Below are 22,959 nucleotides of genomic sequence, written 5' to 3' on the forward strand. Positions count from 1 at the left end.
CCAAGATACCCCTGGCAGCTTCAGCTGAACAAGGCGACACTTCACCTTTGGTCTCAACCCGTTGTGTAGTGTTGTGGGGCACTAGGGTTGCCAGCCCTCCAGGATTGTCCTGGAGTCTCCAGCAATTGAAGATTAATCTTTAATTAAAGATGATGTCATGTGCTGAAACCTCCAGGAATATGTCCGACCAAAACTGGCAACTGCTGTTAGGGCCAAATTCTGATCTCTCATGCAGAAGATAAGTGCAGTAAATGCCTGCTCACAGGGGACAAAATTCTCCCCTGACACCGAGTTTTTAGGGTACTTTGGGACAGGAGGACTGAAATTAATTATGAATTGTCATTCAGTGCTGACAGATGCATTTGATACTGTATAAGACCCACTAGAAAACATGGGGCCAGATCCTCGGCCCAGGCTAACTCCCCTTCATGCCACTCCAGCAGACCCTAATAAGGATCCTAAGATCTCTTTGTGCTGCAGATTTTGCAGCTCTCATTATCTCCACAATGGACAGAACCATCCCCCCAGGATCCAAATGCCCCCAAATTTGAGCGGGGTGGGGGGAAAGGAAGGGGGGTTGCAAGGCCAATCTGAATCTCACGGCTCAGACCCTGGCTAAGAGGCATGTCTCACTGCCGTAAATTGCTAATATTAAAAATCTGCACCTGGACAAATAAAAAACCCAAACAACCCTCACGCAATGTCCATGTAAAGGATGGAAGGAAAGTGTCCCCGTAGGCCGTGGGGTCCACTGAGGAATGCCAGTTTCCATATTGTGCAAAAGAGCTAATGTTCTCCTGAACCCTGCTTGTTCTGGTGAGTAGCGCCTTGGGCTGGACACAAGTGGAGTCATTCATAATGGAGTAGGTGTGGGGGAATTTTACACAATGAGCAAAGCACTCAGCTTGCGGAGCTGTGAACATGAACAGGGCTGTTTGGACATTAGCGTACCGAGCTGGCTACTAAACTACTACGGCTTTATCCCCTGTCTGGATTTTAAACAGCTTCCTGCAATCCCTTCATGAGTCACTGTCCTGGCATGGAAATCACATACCTAAAAGGCTAGCTTTCTTAATCCACCAGGGACATTTTACCTTCCTAAAAATAAAGAGTGGGCAAACTAGTTTCAACTCCTGTCAAAAAATGCAAGAAAAAATTCACCTTCTAATAACTGCACGTTGTTGATGGGTTTTTTCCCCTCACTGGGGTTTGGGTTGAGGCAGATTTTCCTATTTATAATTGTGCAGCTGTTTGCTTTGCTGAATCGCCCTATTTATTATTTGCCATGTTTACTAAACGACTCAAATACCTTCCCTGCCTGTAATTGTTGGGCAACAACAAAATTCTTCAGATGCACTCGTTTAAATGGGATGGCGTTGCTGTAACATGCCTTTGCACAGTGGTTTCTGAAGGGCTATTCATGACTCAAGCATGTGAGGCTTTGGACTCAAGTGACCCTGAACCTCGGACCTGCAAAGTGTCACTCGCTTGGTGTGAATCACGGGCAGTTAGTTCTCATTTTAAAGCCAGTTTTATAGGGATGCACTCAACATTTGAATGCACAGTGTTTGTCCTGCCTTGCCAGCAGTCCCTTCTGGGTGTCTTTATGGCCGTCTTTCCATCTGTCCCTCAGCCTCCAGGCCAACTTATTCCCTCCACTTTCCATTTTGCTGCTATTAGGACTTACTGTATTTCAGCCACTTTTCTTCTGGCTGAGGCGAAGGAGGCTCCAAGCCAAATCCTGCTTACTCCTGCAAACAGTGCCCCTGCAGTCAGTGGGAGGGCGTGTGTGAGTAAGGCGGCGGCCAGCAGGAATTAGCCTCCTCTTTGGAGCCCTTCAACCTCATTCCTCAAACAACTGGAGGGGACAGCAGCCCTCCTACCCATGCTGACCCAAAGGGCCAAAAGGGGCATGTTTTTCGGTCACCCTAGCTCAAGCGAGTTAACCTGCTTGAAAAGCTCCATTACTATTCAGGCTAGGGGCAGCCTAAGCTACAACATGGCCGTCTAACACAGCTTTAGCCTGCATGGGACTTCTCCATCATGTTAAACTGAGAGCGAGAGAGAGAGAGAGAGAGAGAGAGCGAGCACAAGTCAAATCCAGGCCTTGAGAAATTAGTGGTCTTTCTTGGGGTTGGAATAAGCTGTGATTCCAGCATGCGAATCACAGCTCTAGCCACAAGGGGGCAGATTTTCAAAAGCACCTATGGGATTTAGGAGCACAACGCCCATTAACTTTGAATGGCACTTATGCACCTAAATCCCTGAGGTGCTTTGGAAAATATCGCTAGGCACTGAAATGGAAGCGAAACTCTTCTGAAAATCTGGCCGTCTACAGGTGCTGAGCACTTGAAATCCTGCTCATGAGTTTTGTGAACCTCTGACCTAGCTCTCTCCTCAATTCCCTTTGAGGATCTGGGCCTTAACCCTCCTGTCTCTGTTTTCCTCTCTGTAGTAATACTTTACTCACCGATCTCCCAGAGGAGCGCTGAGAATGACTGTTTGTAAAGAGTTTTGAAGCTGGAAAGTGCTAAGGAATATAGTCTGCTGCTTGACAGACAGATCATTAACCTCTGGACTAGTGGGGCAAGCTCTGCCTTTGGGTTCTGGTTTTAAATGAATCTTTGCAACAAACAGAAACTTTTTGACGGGGGTGCCAGCGGACAGAGCCCTCGACAGCCCTGGAAAGACTCCTGGAGATGAAACAACCTTCCAGAAGGGACCATGTCAAAGTAGGTCAAAATCTGTGTCTAATTATATCTACAAGACAGTGTCCCCCATGTAAGTCTCTGGCATAGGCAGCGAGTTATATGGGTCTGTGGTGCCTGTGCTCCACCAATACTGTTTGGGCTTAACGTGCTTTGGGGGACCCCGTGCTTCAGGGGGACACAGGGTCCAGGGTGGCCTGGGGGGTAAGCGGGGCGCCTGGTGACAGCATCAGCGAGCGACCTGGCCTCAGCCTGCCCCGCTCCACCGGGAGGGGGTGGAAGCCGAAAAGAGGCAGGGTGGGCGCTTGGGGGAAAGGGTGGAATGGGGGCTGGGAGAGGGCGGAGCAAGGGTGGACTGGGGCCAGGCTGCTCACTGCTGCCGGTGCCAGGCCCTCCACTAATCCCCCAGGCTGCCCTGGACCCTGTGTCCCCCTGAAGTGCGGGGTCCCCCAAAGCGCGAGGCCCGGGGCGGTTGCCCCAGTCCAGCCTATGGACGGGACGGCTCTGCCTGAACCCTGAGTCCCCCTGAAGCGCGGGGCCCCCCAAAGCGCGAGGCCCGGGGCGGTTGCCCCAGTCCAGCCTATGGACGGGATGGCTCTGCGACCCGTTCTGGGCACCACCAAAAATGATACAAACCTGGCGCCCATGGTCTCTGGGTCCAATTCTGATCTCATGCTGTTTGTACACTGAACTGACTTTCATGGAGTCACTCCTGATTTGCCCCAGAGCAAGTGAAAGACAAATCAGGCCTTCAATCTCTTGCTCTCTGACAATGAAGCAATTTACAGCATTACGAGTCGTTTAAAACCTAACAAAGGACTGTTTGAATTCTACCTCAATTAAATTTGTCCAGCTCAGCAGCTCAGTCAGGGGTTCCGACCCACTCACCAAAATGCACTGCGCATATTCATATCGCTGGTCAATGATCCGCCAATGAGTCACTCACTGAAACCACTAGCCAGAGTCTGTGTTGCTGTAACTGTAAGGCTGCCACCTGGCCAGTGGCTTTATTACTTTAGATGATGATGATGATGGTTGGGGAGATTTAGCTTCAAAGCCAGCGGGAACTCAGCCAGTGTTATATTTAATCTCGTCAATAAATACAAATAAAGGTTCTGTATTTGAATAAGAGTGACAGAGGCACTTAGAACATTATTAAACCTTCCAAAAATAAACCCACACCTCTGCCATAGTGAACGTAGCCAGCTTTTTCCTGGGAGGTATCAGCACCGTGGAGGAGGGGGTTTGCTGTGTGTTTGTGTGGTTACTGGGCTGTCCACCCCGTCCCACTCACTCTTTGCTACTTTGTGTCCCGGGATTGGTTTTTAAGAAAAAATGATGGAACACAAATGTGTTCCCCAAAACAGCCGACTGCCCACTCAGCACCGAAGCAGTCCAAGTGGCTGTCAGATCAGGACTATTCTGAGGTGGTTACACTGAGTTCCATGCAGCTGTTAATGTGTTTTAGGCCTCATGAAATTTGGTGTTTATCTTAAAGTTCCTGGAGTCGCAGGATTATGCCAGGTTTCAGAGTAGCAGCCGTGTTAGTCTGTATCCGCAAAAATAACAGGAGTACTTGTGGCACCTTAGAGACCTCTCTAAGGTGCCACAAGTACTCCTGTTATTTTTGAGGATTATGCCAGAATCCCAGCTTTCACTTTTGTTTAAAAGTGTTTCTAGCCCACGTGTTCGCAGAGAAAAGTGTGCAAATCTGACCCACAATCACCTTCAAAGCCAAAAGGCAAGTAAAAAGAATTCCAAAATTTTTATAATTAAAAAATCATAAGATTTTAAGGGAATCTCATGATTTTGGAGCCTGACTCATGATTTTTTGTACTACGTGGAGTTGGCAGTACTGCTGGGGAGCTGTTTAAAATGGAGGTTCTGCCTGCTGTCTGTTAACTATCCTGTGGCACTTTTCATTAAAGAGTTGAACTCGTGTCAGTGGCCAAAATTTCTGCATACAGTATCTGTCCCTATTTAGGAGAAAATAGCCTTATTTTCAAAAATTGTTTAGGAAAGTAGCTATCATTTGTCAACACTCTCCCTCAAGATCTCCCAGTTCATGTTCTTCTGTTGGCTTAGAAGATGTATAAATGCCCCTATTTATAGTCTTTATTTAAATCTTTCAAATGTCCCTCTCTGATACCCTCCACCCCAGAAGTGGCTGCATCCAGGGGTGTTCTAGGTATCTAAGTCACTGAAGTCACTTCCACCGACTACAACGGCATTATGTCAGGCTTGTAGTTCTCAAGTGTTTTGGAATTCTTTGTGTTGGGAGGCGCAACATACATGTAAATGGTTATCAATTATTATTATCATCCACCAAACAAATGCCCTGAAACAGTGATTTTTCTCCGTGCCTCCCCTGTCCTTCCTCACTGTCTGCCACTCAACTGAGAAACCCTCAACAGACTGAAAAACTCCTCTCCCGCCTCAGCAAAAAGCAACCAAGAGTCCTGTGGCACCTTATAGACTAACAGACGTATTGGAGCATGAGCTTTCGTGGGTGAATAAGGTGCCACAGGACTCTTTGTCGCTTTTTACAGATCCAGACTAACACGGCTACCCCTCTGATACTGGACACCTCAGCAAAGCACGGTTCACCCGCACACCCACCCTGCTGCATTCACTGGGGGGACAGCGAGTCCGGTTTGAAAGGATCCCTGTGCCGAGGAAGGACTCCGTTGCAGTGTGTGTGCTTCACCGCAACCAATCCCCTCCGTTCACACCCAGCTGTCTGAGAGGGGCCAGCCCCACATGTGGGCAAACCAGCCACCTCTGGCTGAATGCACCCGCCGTGCCCGGGCCTGGTCCCTCACCCCTTACACCAGGAGTTCTCAACCTTTTCCTTTCCGAGCCCCCCCCAGACATGCTAGACAATATCCACGGCCCGCCTGTGCCACAACAACTGTTTTTCGGCCTATAACAGCCATGGCCGGCATTAGGGGGTGGCAAGCCGGGCAATCGCCTGGGGGCCCCACGCCACAGGGGGCCCTGCAAAGCTCCATTGCTCAGGCTGTGGCTGCAGCCCTGGGTGGTGGGGCTCAGAGCTGCAGCCCCGTACAGGGGGGGGCGTTAGCTTTCTGCCGGGGCTCCCGTGAGTGTATCGCTGGCCCTGCTCGCGCCCCCCTCCGAGCCCCGCCCCGCCCCCAGGCAGCGCCGCAGCCCCTGGGCCTTGGGCGGCCCGGAGCCACGAGGCGGCGGCAGCGACACGTGCGGGCGGACTACACTTCCCAGCAGGCCCCGGGCCGCGCGTGGGGAAGGGGAAGGGGAAGAGGAAGCCCGGCGCGTGGTGGCGGTGGTCAAAGGGTACTAGCGGCGGCAGGAGGGGCCTGGGGGGGCCTGTGGCTCCCTGCGTCCCCGCTGCAGCCCCGGTGCAGGAGCCGCCAGGCCTAGTCAGGGCGGAGGCTGCGCGGGAGCAGCATGGCCGCGGCCGGCGCGGGCCAGAGGGAGCTGCTGGCCCTCATTCACCAGCACCTGCTCCACGCTGGCTACGCCAAGGCAGCGCGGGAGCTGCAGCTGCAGCTCGGCCAGGTAACCCCGCAGCACCCCCACGCGGGACCAGGGCACGCTGGGCTCCCCTGAGCCCGTGGGCAGGTAACGCTGCAGCACGCCCACGCGGGGCCAGGGCATGGCTCCCCCAGGGGCTGTGCTCCCCTGAGCCCGTGGGCAGGTAACCCCGCAGCACCCCCACGCGGGACCAGGGCACGCTGTGCTCCCCTGAGCCCGGGGGCAGGTAACCCCGCAGCACCCCCACGCGGGACCAGGGCACGCTGTGCTCCCCTGAGCCCGTGGGCAGGTAACGCTGCAGCACGCCCACGTGGGGCCAGGGCACGCTGTGCTCCCCTGAGCCCGTGGGCAGGTAACGCTGCAGCACGCCCACGCGGGGCCAGGGCATGGCTCCCCCAGGGGCTGTGCTCCCCTGAGCCCGTGGGCAGGTAACGCTGCAGCACGCCCACGTGGGGCCAAGGCATGGCTCCCCTGAGCCCGTGGGCAGGTAACCCCGCAGCACCCCCACGTGGGGCCAGGGCATGGCTGCCCTAGGGGCTGTGCTCTCCTGAGCCCGGGGGCAGGTGTAATCCTGCAGCACCCCCACGTGGCGGCTAGGGCATGGCTCCCCTGGGCTGGGCTCCCCTGACCCCGTGGGCAGGTAACCCTACAGCACCCCCACGTGGGGCCAGGGCATGGCTGCCCTAGAGGCTGGCCCATGGGCAGGTGTAATCCTGCAGCACCCCCACGTGACGGCTAGGGCATGGCTGCCCCAGGGGCTGGGCTCCCCTGAATGCGTGGGCAGGTGTAATCCTGCAGCACACCCACGTGGCAGCCAGGGCATGGCTGTCCCAGGGGCTGTGCTCTCCTGAGCCCGTGGGCAGGTGTAATCCTGCAGCACCCCCACGTGAGGGCTAGGGCATGGCTGCCCCAGGGGCTGGGCTCCCCGAGTGCGTGGGCAGGTGTAACCCTGCAGCACCTCCATGTGGCAGCCAGGGCATGGCTGTCCCAGGGGCTGTGCTCTCCTGAGCCCGTGGGCAGGTGACCTGGCAGTACTAGCACATGGGGCTAGTCTGGAGGGGCCAGGGTGAGACATACCGGTTCATGTCTGTCATGCCCCATGGACTTATTCTTTGGACTCCATAATCTGTGGGCTTTCGTGGGGTAAATACGGTGCCCATTCTTTCCTTTCTTCTCCTCCTACAGAAGCAGTTTCCTCCGCAGTTGACCTCTCTTGAGGACATCTTCACACACTGGCAAAAGTAAGTCTGTCTGAGAGGCAATGGGTATGAAGTGGAAGGCAGGTCATTTCTCTTCTCATAGAAATAAACAGGTTTGATTACATTGGTATGTCTGATTAATTGGAATGGGGCAATTTGGAAATATTCCCACTAATGTCAAGATGGTCGTGTACCTAGGATGAAAGTGTCTGCTCAGCTGAGAAACCAAACAGCACCCCTGTTTGGGCTGAAATTTCTCAGCCCGGGGGGCAGGCCTTACCTTTATTACATTAGAAAGCTGGATGCTATTCTCACTGGTGACTTTTTTGAGGTATTAGGGGAGGGGGACTATGTTTCACCTGTTAAGATGTTTTCCTAGTGATTTTTCTTTTTCTCCCCTTTCCTGTGGACTAACCCCATTGACTTCATTAGGGACCGGTTGTGTGAGTAACCTACTTGTGGGCATGTTTGCAGCATTGGGGCCTTCATGTTAATAAAGACTGAAATGTGTTCAGTAACCACATGTTCTCCGCGTGCTGTTTGCTGTGTTTTAACCCATGGAAGGGTGATGCTACACGGGATGAAATCTAGTTTATGACAGCTGTCAAAGGGATCGGAAAAATCTGTTAGCTAGGCCGCAATCCTACAAGAGTCAGCCTGCACTGAGTCATTTGCAGGAGAAATGCCCTAGTAGAGTTATTAAAGGTTGAACCAAATTGTACTACCTAATAACTCCTGAGAATAGTTTATAGGTTTCGTTGTATCTAAAGCATCACACAATGAAATACAGTGTATCCTGACATCCTTGGCCCTCTCCTCACTCTTGCTGTGTATCTCTCTGATCTCCCGTCTTTCATGTTTATGGGCCTGTGTGATCATTAGAAACTCTACAACTTGATTCTAAAAGCCAATTGATGCAACAGTGCGGCTGAGATTTTATTCTCTGTGCTACTACCTTAATGTCTTGATATATAATGGTGCAATGCAGATTATTCTAGATACTCCTACAACCACCACTATATTACATAAATTTATTTTAGATTTTAAAAAATGCGGATGTAATATTACCCTATAATACCACCCCCACTCATGCAACCCCAAACACACACATGGTTTGTTGTCTTTCTTTGCTGTTATGTCTAGAATAAAGTCTAAACTAGTTGGGGCAGGGACCTATCATTGTGTTTATCTATCCGATACCATGCTCACCAAAAGCACCGTAACATGGAGAAGTTGTTATTCTTGGAACAACTTTATCTCTCTTGATTTTTGGCCTTGAAGATGATGCCCCTCCCCTTCTTGACCCATCTTAATAGCCTCTAAGCACACTCTTTTTCATCCATCGCTCTGCAGCCATTACACGTCTGGCTAAGAAGAACGGGATGGGACTTTCTTTGGAGACTTTTAATATGCTCCTTAATCAGCCAGAGAGGCTTCATTTAAGTGGTAAAAAATATTCTCCCCCTGGGACTGAATTTGCGCCTTGTGGAATTCGAAGGCATAGTCGTCCAGTCGTTCAGTTAGATAGAAATGCCAGGTGAGCCTGTGGGTGGCAGTGAAAGTTAACAGGGGGACTGTCAGGCAGAATGGCATCTAAATAAAACTCTTTGGGTGGTACCTTAGGATCACTGTATAATGAGGATGCTGCGCGTTCATAGCTTGGTACATCCTCAAAGTCCTGTACAATCAATTGATTCTTACAACATTCTTTGGTATTCTCAATTGTCACTGAATTTGGAAGAAATTAGATTTTCAGTGGCCTTCTGAGCAGTTTAGCCTGATCATCTTATTCAAAATATAGGGTAACTGTTGGCTTTTGTGTACAATAGAACAAGGTGTGCCAGTGTAGCTATCCTGGCAAAACCCTCCTAGTGAAGACACCGCTTATACTGGCAAAACCGCCTTTTGTTGTTGGTCTAGCTTATACCAGGTTGGCGAGCAACGTAAACTAGACCGGCAAACACATTTTTATGCTGGTATAAATGAGTCTATGCTAGAGCTTTTGCCTGCATAGAAAAGTCACAGCAATGTCGCACCCCTAACCAACCTTGCTATGCTGTCAGTAGTTTAGAGTGTACACCTGGTCTAGGTAGCGCTGTCTTCATTTAAACAAGTAAATCTTTAAAGTTCTTGGGCTCAATACAGGGGTATCTGGGTGACGTGTAATGGCCTGGGCTATCCAGGAGGTCAGACTAGATGATCTAATAGGCTCTTCTAGTCTTACATAGATGGGTTATGAAGGGAATTGATACATGGAATGGTTATATAGGATCGGATTGGAAGAGAAGACCCAATCTGTTGTTACACATTTTGCCTTATGCAGGGTACCAGTAGCCGTGTCTGTGCAGGATATTCAAGAGACTAGGTGGGTGAGGTAATATCTTTTATTGGACCGACTTCTGCTGGTGAGAGAGAGACAAGCTTTCGAACCACACAGAGCTCTTCTTTGGGTCTGGTAAAGGTACTCTCGCCAACAGAAGTTGGTGCAGTAAAAGATTTTGCCTTGGACAGTTTAGCTCAAACAGAGATTATGGGCCTGATGCAGAGAGGTTCTTTGGCCTGTGTTATGCAGGAGGTCACATTAGATAATCCGAATGGTCCCTTCCGGCCTGAAAAATCGGAGGGCTTGTCTACACTTGAAATGCTGCAGCTACGGTATCTACAGTGATGGGCGGGGTTCTGGAACTCAAAAAAGAGTTCAACAAAAAGTGGAAACTAGGTCAAATTACAAAGGATGAAAATAAACAAATAACACAAGGATGTAGGGACAAAATTAGAAGGGCCAAGACACAAAATGAGACTAAACTAGCTAGAGTCATAAAGGGTAACACAATTACACTAGAAGCAAGAGGAAGACCCGGCTAGGCCGATTAATCAATGAGGGAGGGGAAACAATAACAGAAAATGTGGAAGTGGCAGAGGTGCTCAATGACTTTTGTTTCGGTTTTCACCAAGAAGGTTGGTGGTGATTGGTCGTCTAACGTAATGATTGCCAGTGAAAATGAGGTAGGATCAAAGGCTAAAATAGGGAAAGAACAAGTTAAACATTACTTAGACAAGGTAGATGTCTTCAAGTCACAGGGCCTGATGAAATGCATCCTAGAATACTCAAGGAGCTGACTGAGGGGATATCGGAGCCATTAGTGATTATCTTTGAAAAGTCATGGAAGACGGGAGTGATTCCAGAGGACTGGAAAAGGGCAAATGTAGTTCCCATCTATAAAAAGGGGAATAAGAACTACCTGGGGAATTACAGACTAGTCAGCTTAACTTCTGTACCCGGAAAGATAATGGAACAAATAATTAAGCATTCAATTTACAAACACCTATAAGATGATAAGTAACACTCAGCATGGATTTGTCATGAACAAATCGTGTCAAACCAACCTGATAGCTTTCTTTGACAGGGTAACAAATCTTGTGGATGGGGGAAAGTGGTAGATGTGCTATATCTTGACTTTAGTAAAGCTTTTTATTTTTGTCTCACGTTACCGTCTCATTTAAAAAAAACTAGAGAAATACAACCTAGATGAAGCTACTATAAGGTGGGAGCAAAACTCATTGGAAAACCATTTCCAGAGAGTAGTTATCAGTGATTCACAGTCAAGCTGGAAGGGCATAACGAGTGAGGTCCCGCAGGGATCAGTTCTGGGTCCGGTTCTATTCAATATCTTCATCAATGATTTAGATAATGGCATACAGAGTACACTTTGCAGACGATACCAAGCTGGGAGGGGTTGCATGTGCTTTGGAAGATAGGATTAAAATTCAAAATGATCTGGAGAAATGATCTGAAGTAAATGGGATGAAATTCAATAAGGACAGATGCCAAATACTCCACTTAGGAAAGAACAATCAGTTGCACACATACAAAATGGGAAATGACTGCCTAGGGAGGAGTACTGCGGAAAGGGATCTGGGGGGCACTGTGGATCACAAGCTAAATATGAAAAGCAACAGAGGGTCCTGTGGCACCTTTAAGACTAACAGAAGTATTGGGAGCATAAGCTTTCGTGGGTAAGAACCTCACTTCTTCAGATGCAATCGCATCTGAAGAAGTGAGGTTCTTACCCACGAAAGCTTATGCTCCCAATACTTCTGTTAGTCTTAAAGGTGCCACAGGACCCTCTGTTGCTTTTTATAGATTCAGACTAACACGGCTACCCCTCTGAAGCTAAATATGAGTTAACAGTGTAACACTGTTGCTTACAACACTCCTGCTAATACATCCCAGAATGATGTCTGCTTTTTTTTGCAAGACACGAGAAGTAATTCTTCCGCACTGCTCTGCGCTGATTAGGCTTCAGCTGGAGTATTGTGTCCAATTCTGGGCACCACATTTCAGGAAAGATGTGGACAGATTGGAGACAGTCTAGAGACGAGCAACAAAAATGATTAAAGGGCTAGAAAACATGACCTGTGAGGGAAGATTGAAAAAAATGGGTTTGTTTAGTCTGGAAAAGAGAAGACTGAGAGGGGACATAACAGTTTTCAAATACATAAAAGGTTGGAGGAAGGTAAATTATTCTTGTTAACCTCTGAGGATAGGACAAGAAGCAATGGTCTTAAATTGCAGCAAGGGCGGTTTAGATTGGACATGAGGAAAAACTTCCCAACTGTCAGGGTGGTTAAGCACTGGAATAAATTGCCTAGGGAGGTTGTGGAATCTCCACCATTGGAGACTTTTAAGAGCAGGCCAGACAAACACCTGTCCAGGACGGTCTAGATCAGTGGTTCTTAACCTATTTACTACTGTGGTCTGCAGGTTGCGAACCACTGTGCCGGACACACACTGGCCTGCCCAGCCCTGCACTACCAGTGTGCCCCTTCCCCTCGGAGGCAGGCCGTGTCACACCGATTCCCTATGCCCAGCGCTCCCCTGTCCAGCGCCCACCACCTCCACCCAGACTCCTAAACAGAGCAGGGCCAGGAGCAGCACCCCGACCACAGGGCCGGCAGCCGGCACCCAGGCCAGGCCAGGAGTGGGGACCCGTGTAAAACCTGGGGGTGCTGCAGCATCCCCCACACCCCTAGTTCCTGCACCTATGCTGCCCAGCACCCCCACAAACCTCTCCAATGCCCAGCACTCCCTACCCCCTCACTGCCCAGATCCCCTCCCAACCTCCTTTTTCCCCCAGAACCCCCTCTCCTGCAGCCCTGCTGGGAGATGACTGTGTCCACCAGGCAATCACAGGAGCGGGGCCTGCCCAGGCCGGGCTCCCTCAGGACCCACTTGCCCGGCCAGGCCCCCTGCATTGGACTGCTGAGCTACTTGGCCTTCCCTGCTGGCAGGAGCGCTCCAGCCGGGCTCCGTGGGGCCGTCTCCCCCTCAACCAACCACGCCCCCTGCCGGACCGGAGTGACAAACTGAATCCTTTTTTTTTTTTTTTTTTTTTTAAACACAGCTGGGCCACAGCTGTGTGTTAATTGGGCCGAGGCTTGAGAACTGCTGGATAATACTTAGTCCTGCCATGAACACGGGACTGGACTAGAAGGGACCTCAAGAGGTCATCCAGTCCTACGAGTCCATGATTTTCACCCATAAATCCAGTTCATATAGTAATTTTGTGTCCCTTAGGTGTGACCATCCAAGTCTGAATGGGTGTGTAGCCTCTAGATCATGGGTCAGTTTTGCATCACAATCCATTAGCCTCCATATATCCAGTTGGAGCTTGTCCAGTAGGACCAAGCCATGTAAAAGAAGTCTAGCCATTGTTGCAGTTCTAACGTGAGGCTGACCAGACATTGAGCACTGGACTGGGGCTCAGGAGTTCGGGGTTTTATTCCTGGCTCTGCCTTTGGCCCGCTGGGTGACCTTGGGCAAGCAGCTTGCCTGCTCTGTGCCTCGGTTTCCCAATTGGCAGAATAGGGGTAATGCTACTGACCTCCTTCGCAAAGCACCTTGAGATCCGCTGAGGAAAAGCGCTAGATCAGAGTTTATTATTAATCATTTGACTGTCAGCAAGAACAGCATTTTTCCAAATACTTGAGGCTAAATTTCCTGACTCTGGCTACCGGCCCTGCCCTATACAGATGGAATTCATTTCTAGCCATCTCTTCTCTTCACAGTCCTGTGAGGTGTCCCATCCAGGGTTTGGTTAAGAAGGATTATGGGGAATTCTCTTCAGATCACCATAAGTCATTCCAGAGTCAGCCACCTGAGGTTACTGCAGAGCAGTGGAAGTTCCTATTCTGACCTTGGAGGAACGAGGCTGGATGAATCGATAAGTGTTTCTGCTATTTAATGCGGTTTCCTTTTTTAACACCATCTCCCCGTTCTTGCAAAATCTCTCCTACAGAACTCCCTCAAACACCAAGAAACGAAAGGCAAGCAACTTGGGGGGAGGCATTCCAGCGAAGATCAGGGTACCTGATCCCAAGAGCAGCTCTGAAAGTTCGGAAGAAGAGACAAAGGCTGTGACGGGTAAGAGCCTTTCGCTGCCAAGAACAGGCTACGTGGAGCGGACAACGGAGAGGGCTAGCAGGCAACGGGTGCGGCTGATGCTCCGATAGCTTAATAATATGTGGCTCACCGCTGTTATAGTGGAGCTCGTTACCCTGTGGCCTAGTGGTTAGAGCTACAGATGGGGACTCAGGAGACCTAGGTTCTATTCCCAGCTCTTCCACTGGCCTGCTGGGCATGGGCGGTGGGTGGAGCCCCCCCTCTGTGGAGGCTAACCCCCTGTTCCGCCCATGGCTGGAGCCCCGAGACCCCCTACCCCCTCACTCCCGGCAGCTGGAGCCACAAGCCCCCCTGCCCAGAGAGCCCCATCCCCTCCAGCCACAGGTGCCCTGGGCCAGCCAAAGCCCCAAGGCCCACCTGGAGGAGCCCTGGGATGGCCGAAGCCATGCAGTGCCTCCCCTCCCCGGACCCAACCTGCGCAGGAACCTGCATGGGGCATAATAAAGCAAAAACTTCACTGCCAACCCCCACAACAAGGCAGAGCCTCCCCTGGCCTATTACCCGCTGCCCATGCTGCTGGGTGACCCCGGGCAAGTCATTTTTGCCTCTGTGCCTCAGTTTCCCTATCTGTGCAGTTGAATGCAGCTGCTGGGAGGAGCGGCGGTTTCCCATTCGAGCCCCTTTCCCCGGCAAGGAGTCTGGGGCAGACTGACAGAGAACTCAGGATTAGCTGAATGCACAAGCAGCAGGCTCTTAGGAGCACTTGCCATAGGTCAGCCCAGGGGGGAATGTGGTGTGTGTTTAAAGCTTACCCGTGTGATTTCAGCCAGGTGGTCTTAGCCTTCCCTCCATACTCACGGGGTTTGCTTCTCTCTGGTGGAGGAGGTGAGCTCTTCCACGGCCTCTCCAGCAGACTGTTCCTCTAGCCTAGTGTTTAAAGGTGGGATGTTAGATCGAGTTACCAAGCTCAATCTAATTACTGCCTTCTAAAACTCTAGCTAAGGAAAATCCATCGAACTCTAGCATGTGCTAAACTCACTGAGGTAAATCTTACGGGAGAGCCCCTCGAGCTCAGCCTGTTGAGTGGGTTAAATTGCGTCTGCATTGATGTTCAGTGGTGTTTCAGTCAAGTGAAGCTAACTTGATGTGGGTGAGGAGAGAGCAGGTTTTTCCTAGTCCACATAAGGCCTCTCTGATAATACCGTCCTTACGTCTCGATGTCTGTAGATTAATATACAGCAATTCCCGCCGTGTCCATAACGTGATTCCATCTCTGCTCTATGGCCGCCACAGACATCTGGGGATTTCTCTCAACTCCTAGAGAGGAGGGGTGAGAGGTAGGGGAAGAGAACATAAGAACGGCCCTACTGGGTCAGACCAAGGGTCCATCTAGCCCAGTATCCTGTCTTCCGGCAGTGGCCAATGCCAGGTGCCCCAGAGGGAATGAACAGAACAGGGAATCATCAAGTGATCCATCCCCTGTCGCTCATTCCAAGCTCCTGGCAAACAGAGGATAGCCTAATTTTGGCAATTAATTGATCTTTGACTATTAGCGGTAAATATGCCCAATGGCCTGTGATGAGACACTAGAGAGGGTGGGATCTGAGTTACTACAGATAATTCTTTCCTGGGTGTCTGGCTGGTGAGTCTTGCCCACATGCTCAGGGTTTAGCTAATCGCCATATTTGGGGTTGGGAAGGAATTTTCCTCCAGGGCAGATTGGCAGAGGCCCTGGAGGTTTTTCGCCTTCCTCTGCAGCGTGGGGCACGGGTCACTTGCTGGAGGATTCTCTGCACCTTGAGGTCCTTAAACCACAAGTTGAGGACTTCAATAGCTCAGACATAGGTCAGGGATTTGTTGCAGGGGTGGGTGGGTGAGAGTCTGTGGCCTGCGTTGTGCAGGAGGTCAGACTGGAGGATCATAGTGGTCCCTTCTGACCTTCAAGTCTGAGTCTATGAGAGGCTAGGGACACCATCCCTGCCCATCCTGGCTAATAGCCATTGATGGACCTATCCTCCATGAACTTATCTAGTTCTTTTTTGAACCCTGTTATGGTCTTGGCCTTCACAACATCCTCTGGCAAGGAGTTCCACAGGTTGACTGTGCATTGTGTGAAAAAATACTTCCTTTTATTTGTTTTAAACCTGCTGCCTATTTATTTCATTTGGTGACCCCCTAGTTCTTGTGTTATGAGAAGTAGTAAACAACACTTCCTTATCTACTTTCTCTACACCAGTCATGATTTTATAGACCTCAATTATATCTCCCCTTAGCCGTCTCTTTTCCAAGCTGAAAAGTTCCAATCTTATTAATCTCTCCTCATACGGAAGCCGTTCCATACCCCTAATAATTTTTGTTGCCCTTTTCTGAACCTTTCCTCCAACACTGTGGTAATGTGCAGAACCAGCTTCTGCATCACCAGGGGTCTGTAGCTAGTGCTACCTTTGTCTCCAGTTGATGGGAAGCTAGTCTTGTGTTTTGAGTCTCTGCATTTTGTGGCTTTCCCTTGTGTGTGGCAGCTGGCGCCCCTGTTGTGACTAACTCCACGGTGCAGGCAGAGAGCAGCGGGGACGAAGACTCCTCTTCAGAAGACGAGGCAGCAGCTGGAAAGGAAATCAAGGAGGTAAGGTGACGCTTGTCTCCGTGCCAGCCCCCAAGGCTGCTAGTGACCTGTGGCCAGGGCTGCATTAGAAAGTTCTAGCAATGCCTGCTTGCGCGGGGGAGGGTGTTCGTCACACACCCTAGTAGAACAGCAAAAAAGAGCTTTTGATGCTCCAGTTTTTCATCTGGGGAGCCCGTATAAGCTATACTGACATATGCTTCAGCTCTGGGAGGGTTTTCCAGTATGGCTGTACTGACAACCCTCTTCTGCTGCCTGAGGGAGCTGTGCGTATGGCTTCGTAAAAGGGGAATGGACTATGGAGGTTGAACCTGTTTGCATGGAAAGTGCTTTTCATTCACTTTGAGGCATTAAGAGACTCGAGCGTTGTTTAGATGTGGCACTAATGAGGGAGAGGTTAAATGAGCACTGAACTCCCTCTTTACTCCATGCGCCAGTTAATTAGGTGCTCACTTCAGGGGGGAAAACAAAAGCCTCCTCCAAACCTCTTCTGCCTGATTGGGGCAGTGACCACAGCAAAACTCTGCTTGGGTTGCAGGTGTCCTGGAGAAGTGCACTCTGAAGGCCAGCTACATTGCTGGTGCAAGTCCCTTGAGCTCCTTGGTGGTGCTCCATAGATGAACGTGTCTCCGAGTGCCTCCGTTTAAATGCAAAGACTTAGCTTCTGTGTCAGAGAGTGTTAACGACTCGATGCATTTCAGCGTTTTCTGGGCGGTGGTTCCTCAAATCTAGTTCAGAGCATCACGATCCATGAAGAGGACCAAAGGATGTCTTGGAACTGACTTCTTTTGTTGTTTCCTCCAGGTGAGAACTGCTGCAGCGGGTAGCAAAGCGGCTAACTCTCTGCAGCACGCAGCCCAAAACAAAGCCAATGCCACGTCAGGTAAGCCTGGGGCCGCTGCTGTAGTTCAGACCAGAGCAGGAAAGAGCAAAGGCATCTCAAATAAGCTCACGCTTGGTGCTCCGGCTACTTCTTCAGCTCTGGGCAAAGCAGGACAGAAGAAAGCCAGTGCTGGTAAGCCAGGACCTGCTGCAGCAACTCAGGCCAAAGTAGGACAGAGCAAAGCAGCAGCAGCAGTTACTGCAAAGGCAGCAGAGAGCTCTGAAAGCAGCGATTCATCAGAGAGTGAGGAAGGGGAGAAGATGCCAGCAGCAACGCTCCCAGCTCCCAAGTCAGGTGAGAAGCCCAGGGGCTTGGGATGCATTTCCTAAGGCATTGCACAGCTGTTGTGCTGGTCGTGAGACGTGCATCCCTGTTCTGGCTTTACAGTGTATCAGGTCTGAATTACTTTCCTAGTATTGCCGCAGGCCTCATGGCTTCAGCTCTCCTGGCAGCTAACCATCAAAGCAAAACTGCTCCCTGTAGAGACTAAAGAAACCTGGCAGAAGAGGGAGCAACACAAGCACTGCCAGTCACAACCAGATCAGGTTGCGTTAAGGGACATATTGCTCGGCTCTGCGATATAGCGAAATAGAAGCGATCTAGCGTCTGGGGTAGCAAATGCTACAGTTAAGGGTCTCGTTCAGTGTCCAGTACAATGGAGCGCTGACGGGTCAGGGTCACTGGATGATACCAGAACGCTGCTTTATTCTGAGCGCTCTGAAGAAGTCACTCAAACTTTCCATGTTTGGGCTCAAGCCAGAAGTGAATTGTTATTGACGTTTTGAGGGGAAATTCCTTCCATCATTTTGGAGGTGAAGAAGGGAGGGAAGGAGAAATAGTTAAGAAAAACACTCTTTGCTCATCATTGGCACACAAGTCTGAAAAAGAAATGCTCCAAGCTTGGGACCTGATCCTGCAATGAGGGTGTGTGTGTAAGTGTCCACGCTGCAGAAGCGGGGACTTGGGATGACTGGTCCTCTTAAGGGAGGGTCTCCTAAGGGAGTGCGGGGGTTAATCTTAAATATGTGACTGAAAAAATTGTTTGACATGCTCAGTAGCCGCCTAAGATCTGAGCGGTATCACTGGGCCCTGCCCCCACGTGACATGACTGTCACCTCTCCCCTGTGCCTTCTGATTGGTTCCCATAACCTAAAAGTTGCATGAACGTAGCTGTCTGCATGGACTCGACAAGAGAGCGCGGTGTGAGTGACGTCTCCTCTCTGGTGTTTCAGCACTAAAGCAAACGGTGGGAAAGGCAGAGAGTAGCAGTGAGGACTCGAGCGATGAGACTTCCTCTGAAGAGGAATTAAAAACCCCGGCGCTCCAGGTATCTGCCTCCAAGAGGGTCCACTGAGTGCTTTAAGCATTCCCCACCGCCACCACCCATACCCATCCTCTAACCTCCCAGGGCCGAGTGTTGTTAGGGCCCTTCCCCAGACTGATAGTGGGGCAGGGACTAGGAACCGTTTTCTCTGAAGCCAGGGCACTAAGGAAACAGACCCGACCCACCCGACAGCACCTCCCAGTCTCTGTCGGCCTCAAAGTCTGGATCCCGCTCCCTCACTAGAGGGTTAGAGCAGAGAGAGAGGAGCAAACCCTGAGCCGCTCTGACCTGTAGGATGCACTCGATGCAGACGTGTGGGATAATGAGAACCCAGAGAGTGTAAAATGAATAACAGCCTGTTGTGCTGATTAAATGAAAGTCCCCACACCGCCATCTCTAGCGTAAACTAACCTGCTGCAGAATTGCCAGTTGCTGCCCGACCCAAGGGCCTTGCACAGAATTATGGTCCAGCTTGCTGCAGAGGGAGGGAGCCTTGTTTGTAGCTAATCCCACCCCCTGATCAAGGCTTGTGCTCTGAGCTAACCTCGCCCCCTGACTTCCCTTCGGCTTCCTCCCACCCCCACTCCTGCACAGATGTTCGATATCCCTCCTCAGTCCGTCTCTTCTCTCGCCTCCAGACAAAACCAGCTGCAAAAGCAGCACAGGTCAACGCAACACCAGTGAAAAACGTGCCAGCCACTCCAGCGCCCACCAAGAGGACCCCAGGGAAAGTGTCCAGCCCAGCTCCATGGAAACCAACAGCAGATACACCAACCCAGAGCAAACCAGGAGCTGCAAAGGTGACGGCTCCTGCAAAGGCTGCTGGGAGTGCAAAGGCAGAGGACACTTCTGAGAGCAGCGACTCGTCGGGCAGTGATGATGAGGAAGCCACGTCAGCGGCACAGGTGGGTCAGTTTGAGCCTATTGTCCCTCACACCTGTCCTGAGGCCTGGGGATGCTACGAACGGGAACCTCGTAAAAAGCACAGTGCACTCCAAGGTCGCACTTGCAACAGGGTAGGGAATGGTCCCAGTTAACGTTTCCACTGTAAACTGTAAGCGACCAGTTGAAAATGAAGTGTGTTGATTTCAACAGGCAAAAGTTGCATGGGTGCTTTTAACTAAAATCCAACACAGGCGTTCTTCTCCACCCAAGAAAGGAAAATTCTACTCCAAACCCTCCGAGTTCTAGATCTGATCCATGGATTCATATCTGCAATATCTAGCATCAGCAAACTCTAGCGTCACCTGATTGCTGCTGCTTTTGTGCCTGGGTAGGGGAGGTTTGGTCCTTTTCACCACTGGTTCCTGTGCCGTGGTGCATGTGGAACGGAGCCGTTCATGTTCTCGTGCAGTGGGCAGCCTTTTCTCCCCCCACTGTTTGTGCAGCTGTGACCAGTTACACAGCAGACTATTGAGGAATGTCAGTCACTGCTCCCTCACCCTAGGAGATTTCTTCCAGTGCCCAGGAGGACTGATGGGGGGCGCCTGGCTCGCCACGCTGGTCACCCATCCTCTCTTGGCATTTTCAGCCTTGGCACATCTTGCAGTTGCTTTCCAGATCTACATCTTGATCCCTTATATTTTATCCTGGGAAGACGCATCTCCCCACCCCGAATCATGGATTCCTGTTGTGTTTATTCTGTTCTTGTCTCTTGGTTCTAGACCAGCCCATCTGCAAAAGTTCCCCAGGCCACGGCAACGCTAGTGAAAAGTGCACCAGCCACTCCTCCATCCGCCAAGGCAGCTCCGGCAAAAGCCTCGACGCCAGCTCCGTGGAAGCAGCCCTCCAAACCAGCTGTGCCCAACCAGGCCAACGTGGGGCCTGGAACAACCAGAACCGCTGCAAAGGCTGCTGGAAGTGCAAAGCCAGAAGAGAGCTCGGAGAGCAGCGACTCATCGAGCAGCGAGGACGAGGCACCCCCAGTGCCGATAAGCCAGAAGGTTTGTAATTCTTGCCTCTAGTTGGGTTCTGAGATGCTGGTGATGGCCGTGTTAGTGGCTGGCTCTTCATGCTGCTGTGCTTAGGATGCTAAATCTTTCTGATGTATGAAATCTCTGCCCTGTGCAAGGTGTCCCTCCATCTTTGCTTTGTAGAACTACTATGAATTGTTTTCTGATTTGATGGGCCCCCTGCTTTAATACATCGTTTAAAGACCAGCCGTTTCCAAGTGACTAGTTTATAGTTACTGAATTCTCTGGCTCCTTTGTAGAACTTGTTTGGCTTTGCCAGAGAACTGGCTGCTGCCAATAAGATCAAACACAAGTCATTGCAAAACACTATAGTAAAATACAAGCCAAGGCGTGGGGGGCCCCGGAGCGTAGTATCACTTGGCTTAAAACGTCTCCCATTCTTCAGCAGTCTGAGGAGCCAAACCAGCAGAAACTGTACATGGAGAACTCCAGAGTGAAACAGTTCATTTGCCTGCATCCAAACGCTGACGCTGGTCTGTCATATGAATAGTAGCTGGACGGAGCCCTCCCCTCTTGCTTCCTTTCGACTGGAACTCGTGACATAGGTCCCAGAATGGATACATATGGGGCCACAAGCAGCCTGGGCTTGCTTCTTGTGTGCCCGGGGAGTCTGCTCATGCTTGCATAGGCCGGAACCAGTTCCCATTAAAGCTGATGGCAAAACTCCCATTGCTTCCAGTGGGATCGGGGTCAGGCTGAGTGTTTTGCAAGGCAGGAATCCACACGGCGTGGATTTGCACTTCTTAGTTGTTCATGATTAATCTGGCCGCAAGCACGGCCCTGGGGAGTCATTACTGGTAGGGCGCATCCTTATCAATGGTGGCCCCAAGTGCTCGCTCAGTCTTCCTGAAGATGGCACCCCGCAAGGTGCAGTCTGACAGTGCGTGCAAGATTGTGACCTAGTCCCCCCCTGCATCTCCGAGAGTTTTTTTTTCCTCCCTCTCTCTCTCTCTGTGCCCGTTTGGTGTAGATGAGTGAGAGTCCGATGAGCTCTGCATGTTGGCTTTTACACTGGATTGTCCTGGTCTGCCGCCTCGGGGAACATCTCTGAGTGGTTGGCGCTATCCCAGTCTGTGTCTCTCAGCATTTCTACACTGCGATTCAAATCTTAACGCTGGTTCAGAACAAGGGGTGTTGCGGGGGAATGGGGGAATTTATGCTGCATGAAGAATTTGTGCAAGACCCGTGGGACTTGGCCCTTCTAGCAATAGTAAAATGTGAAGAACGTGTTTTCCCCAGTTGAAGAGAATACCCTACCCGAGGCAGAAGTAGCTGTCTCTCTTGCTGAAGGGCTATTAAAGGATTTGCAAATTTGGGATTCCCACGTACCAGTCGCTGCTGCCGAGAAAGGCAGTAACCAAAATGGGCTGGCTTTCATGATGCCAGCAGCCAAGGACTTGGAATGAAGATTGGTGTTTAGCCATTCTGCCCATTTGTGTCCACAGTCTGGCTCTCCCAGTGGAACGTCTCTGGGCAGATGGAGAACATGAAGTACTTGGGCATGTGTTTAACCACTAGTTTACGGTATCCTGCAGCTTCCGATCACTTCTAAGCAAGATCCAGACAGGTACAGAGAATTGCAAGCTGCTTCATCTTTCACTACGGGGGCGGATTAGCACAATTAAAATGAACATCATGCCTACATCGAACTGCTTAATTAGTATGTTTACCGCTGAAGATTTAGGATTATTTAGTCAAAGAAATTTGTTTGCAAAGGTGTGTTTTGTTTGTTCCGCCCCCTGCAATGGGGAAGCAAACAAGATTGACCTTGAAGAAACTGCAGGCTCTTTCAAACTTTCCAAACCCACCTGTGCAATAAGGCCAAAAATGTCATATGGGCCTCACTTTAGATGTGCAGCGAGTCTACGTCTCCCATCAGCGCCCAGAAATGGAGGCGTACGGTATTCATGGACGTGACGGAAAACTTGGCTGTGAGCTTTTATCTGGACTCGGGGCTGAGGTGATGGCCCACTAGACCCTTCGGGGAGATGAAGCGTGACTGCGTCCTGAGCTCAGACCTCGGAGCGGAAGTCTTTATTCTTTCATAGCGTGACGCGTCCCCAGTTACTAAGCTCGTTGTTGGTATGCTGGGGGTGCTTCCTCTGTGTGCCGGGAGACGAGAGTTGGCGTGTGACTGATGCAGCTTCTGGGGAGCATGCTCGCTTTCTGACTCGCTGCATTATGCAAATAAACTAAAGAGCATGGGGGAGGGGGGTGATTCAACTCCGGCATGCTCCCACCACTGGGCCCGGAGCTATTTGCAGGGCAGCAGAGAGAGAAAGGAAGCGAGGGAGGAGAGGACAAGAAGCTCCATCTGTAGTTACACTTCCACCATC

General features: G+C 50.7%; 1 protein-coding gene across 1 annotated transcript in view; it reads left to right on the plus strand.

The window, feature by feature from the left end:
- Positions 1–6,134: 6,134 nt before the first annotated feature.
- Positions 6,135–22,959, plus strand: part of TCOF1 (treacle ribosome biogenesis factor 1) — a 34,746-nt gene continuing 17,921 nt past the window's right edge. Inside the window, 8 exon segments of the mRNA XM_065409995.1 lie at positions 6,135–6,245; positions 7,407–7,462; positions 13,720–13,844; positions 16,343–16,446; positions 17,248–17,620; positions 18,559–18,653; positions 19,289–19,555; positions 20,315–20,593. Of these exon segments, the coding sequence (XP_065266067.1) occupies positions 6,135–6,245; positions 7,407–7,462; positions 13,720–13,844; positions 16,343–16,446; positions 17,248–17,620; positions 18,559–18,653; positions 19,289–19,555; positions 20,315–20,593 (1,410 nt within the window).

The sequence above is a fragment of the Emys orbicularis genome, chromosome 8 (assembly GCF_028017835.1).
Source record: "Emys orbicularis isolate rEmyOrb1 chromosome 8, rEmyOrb1.hap1, whole genome shotgun sequence".
NCBI lineage: Eukaryota > Metazoa > Chordata > Testudines > Emydidae > Emys > Emys orbicularis.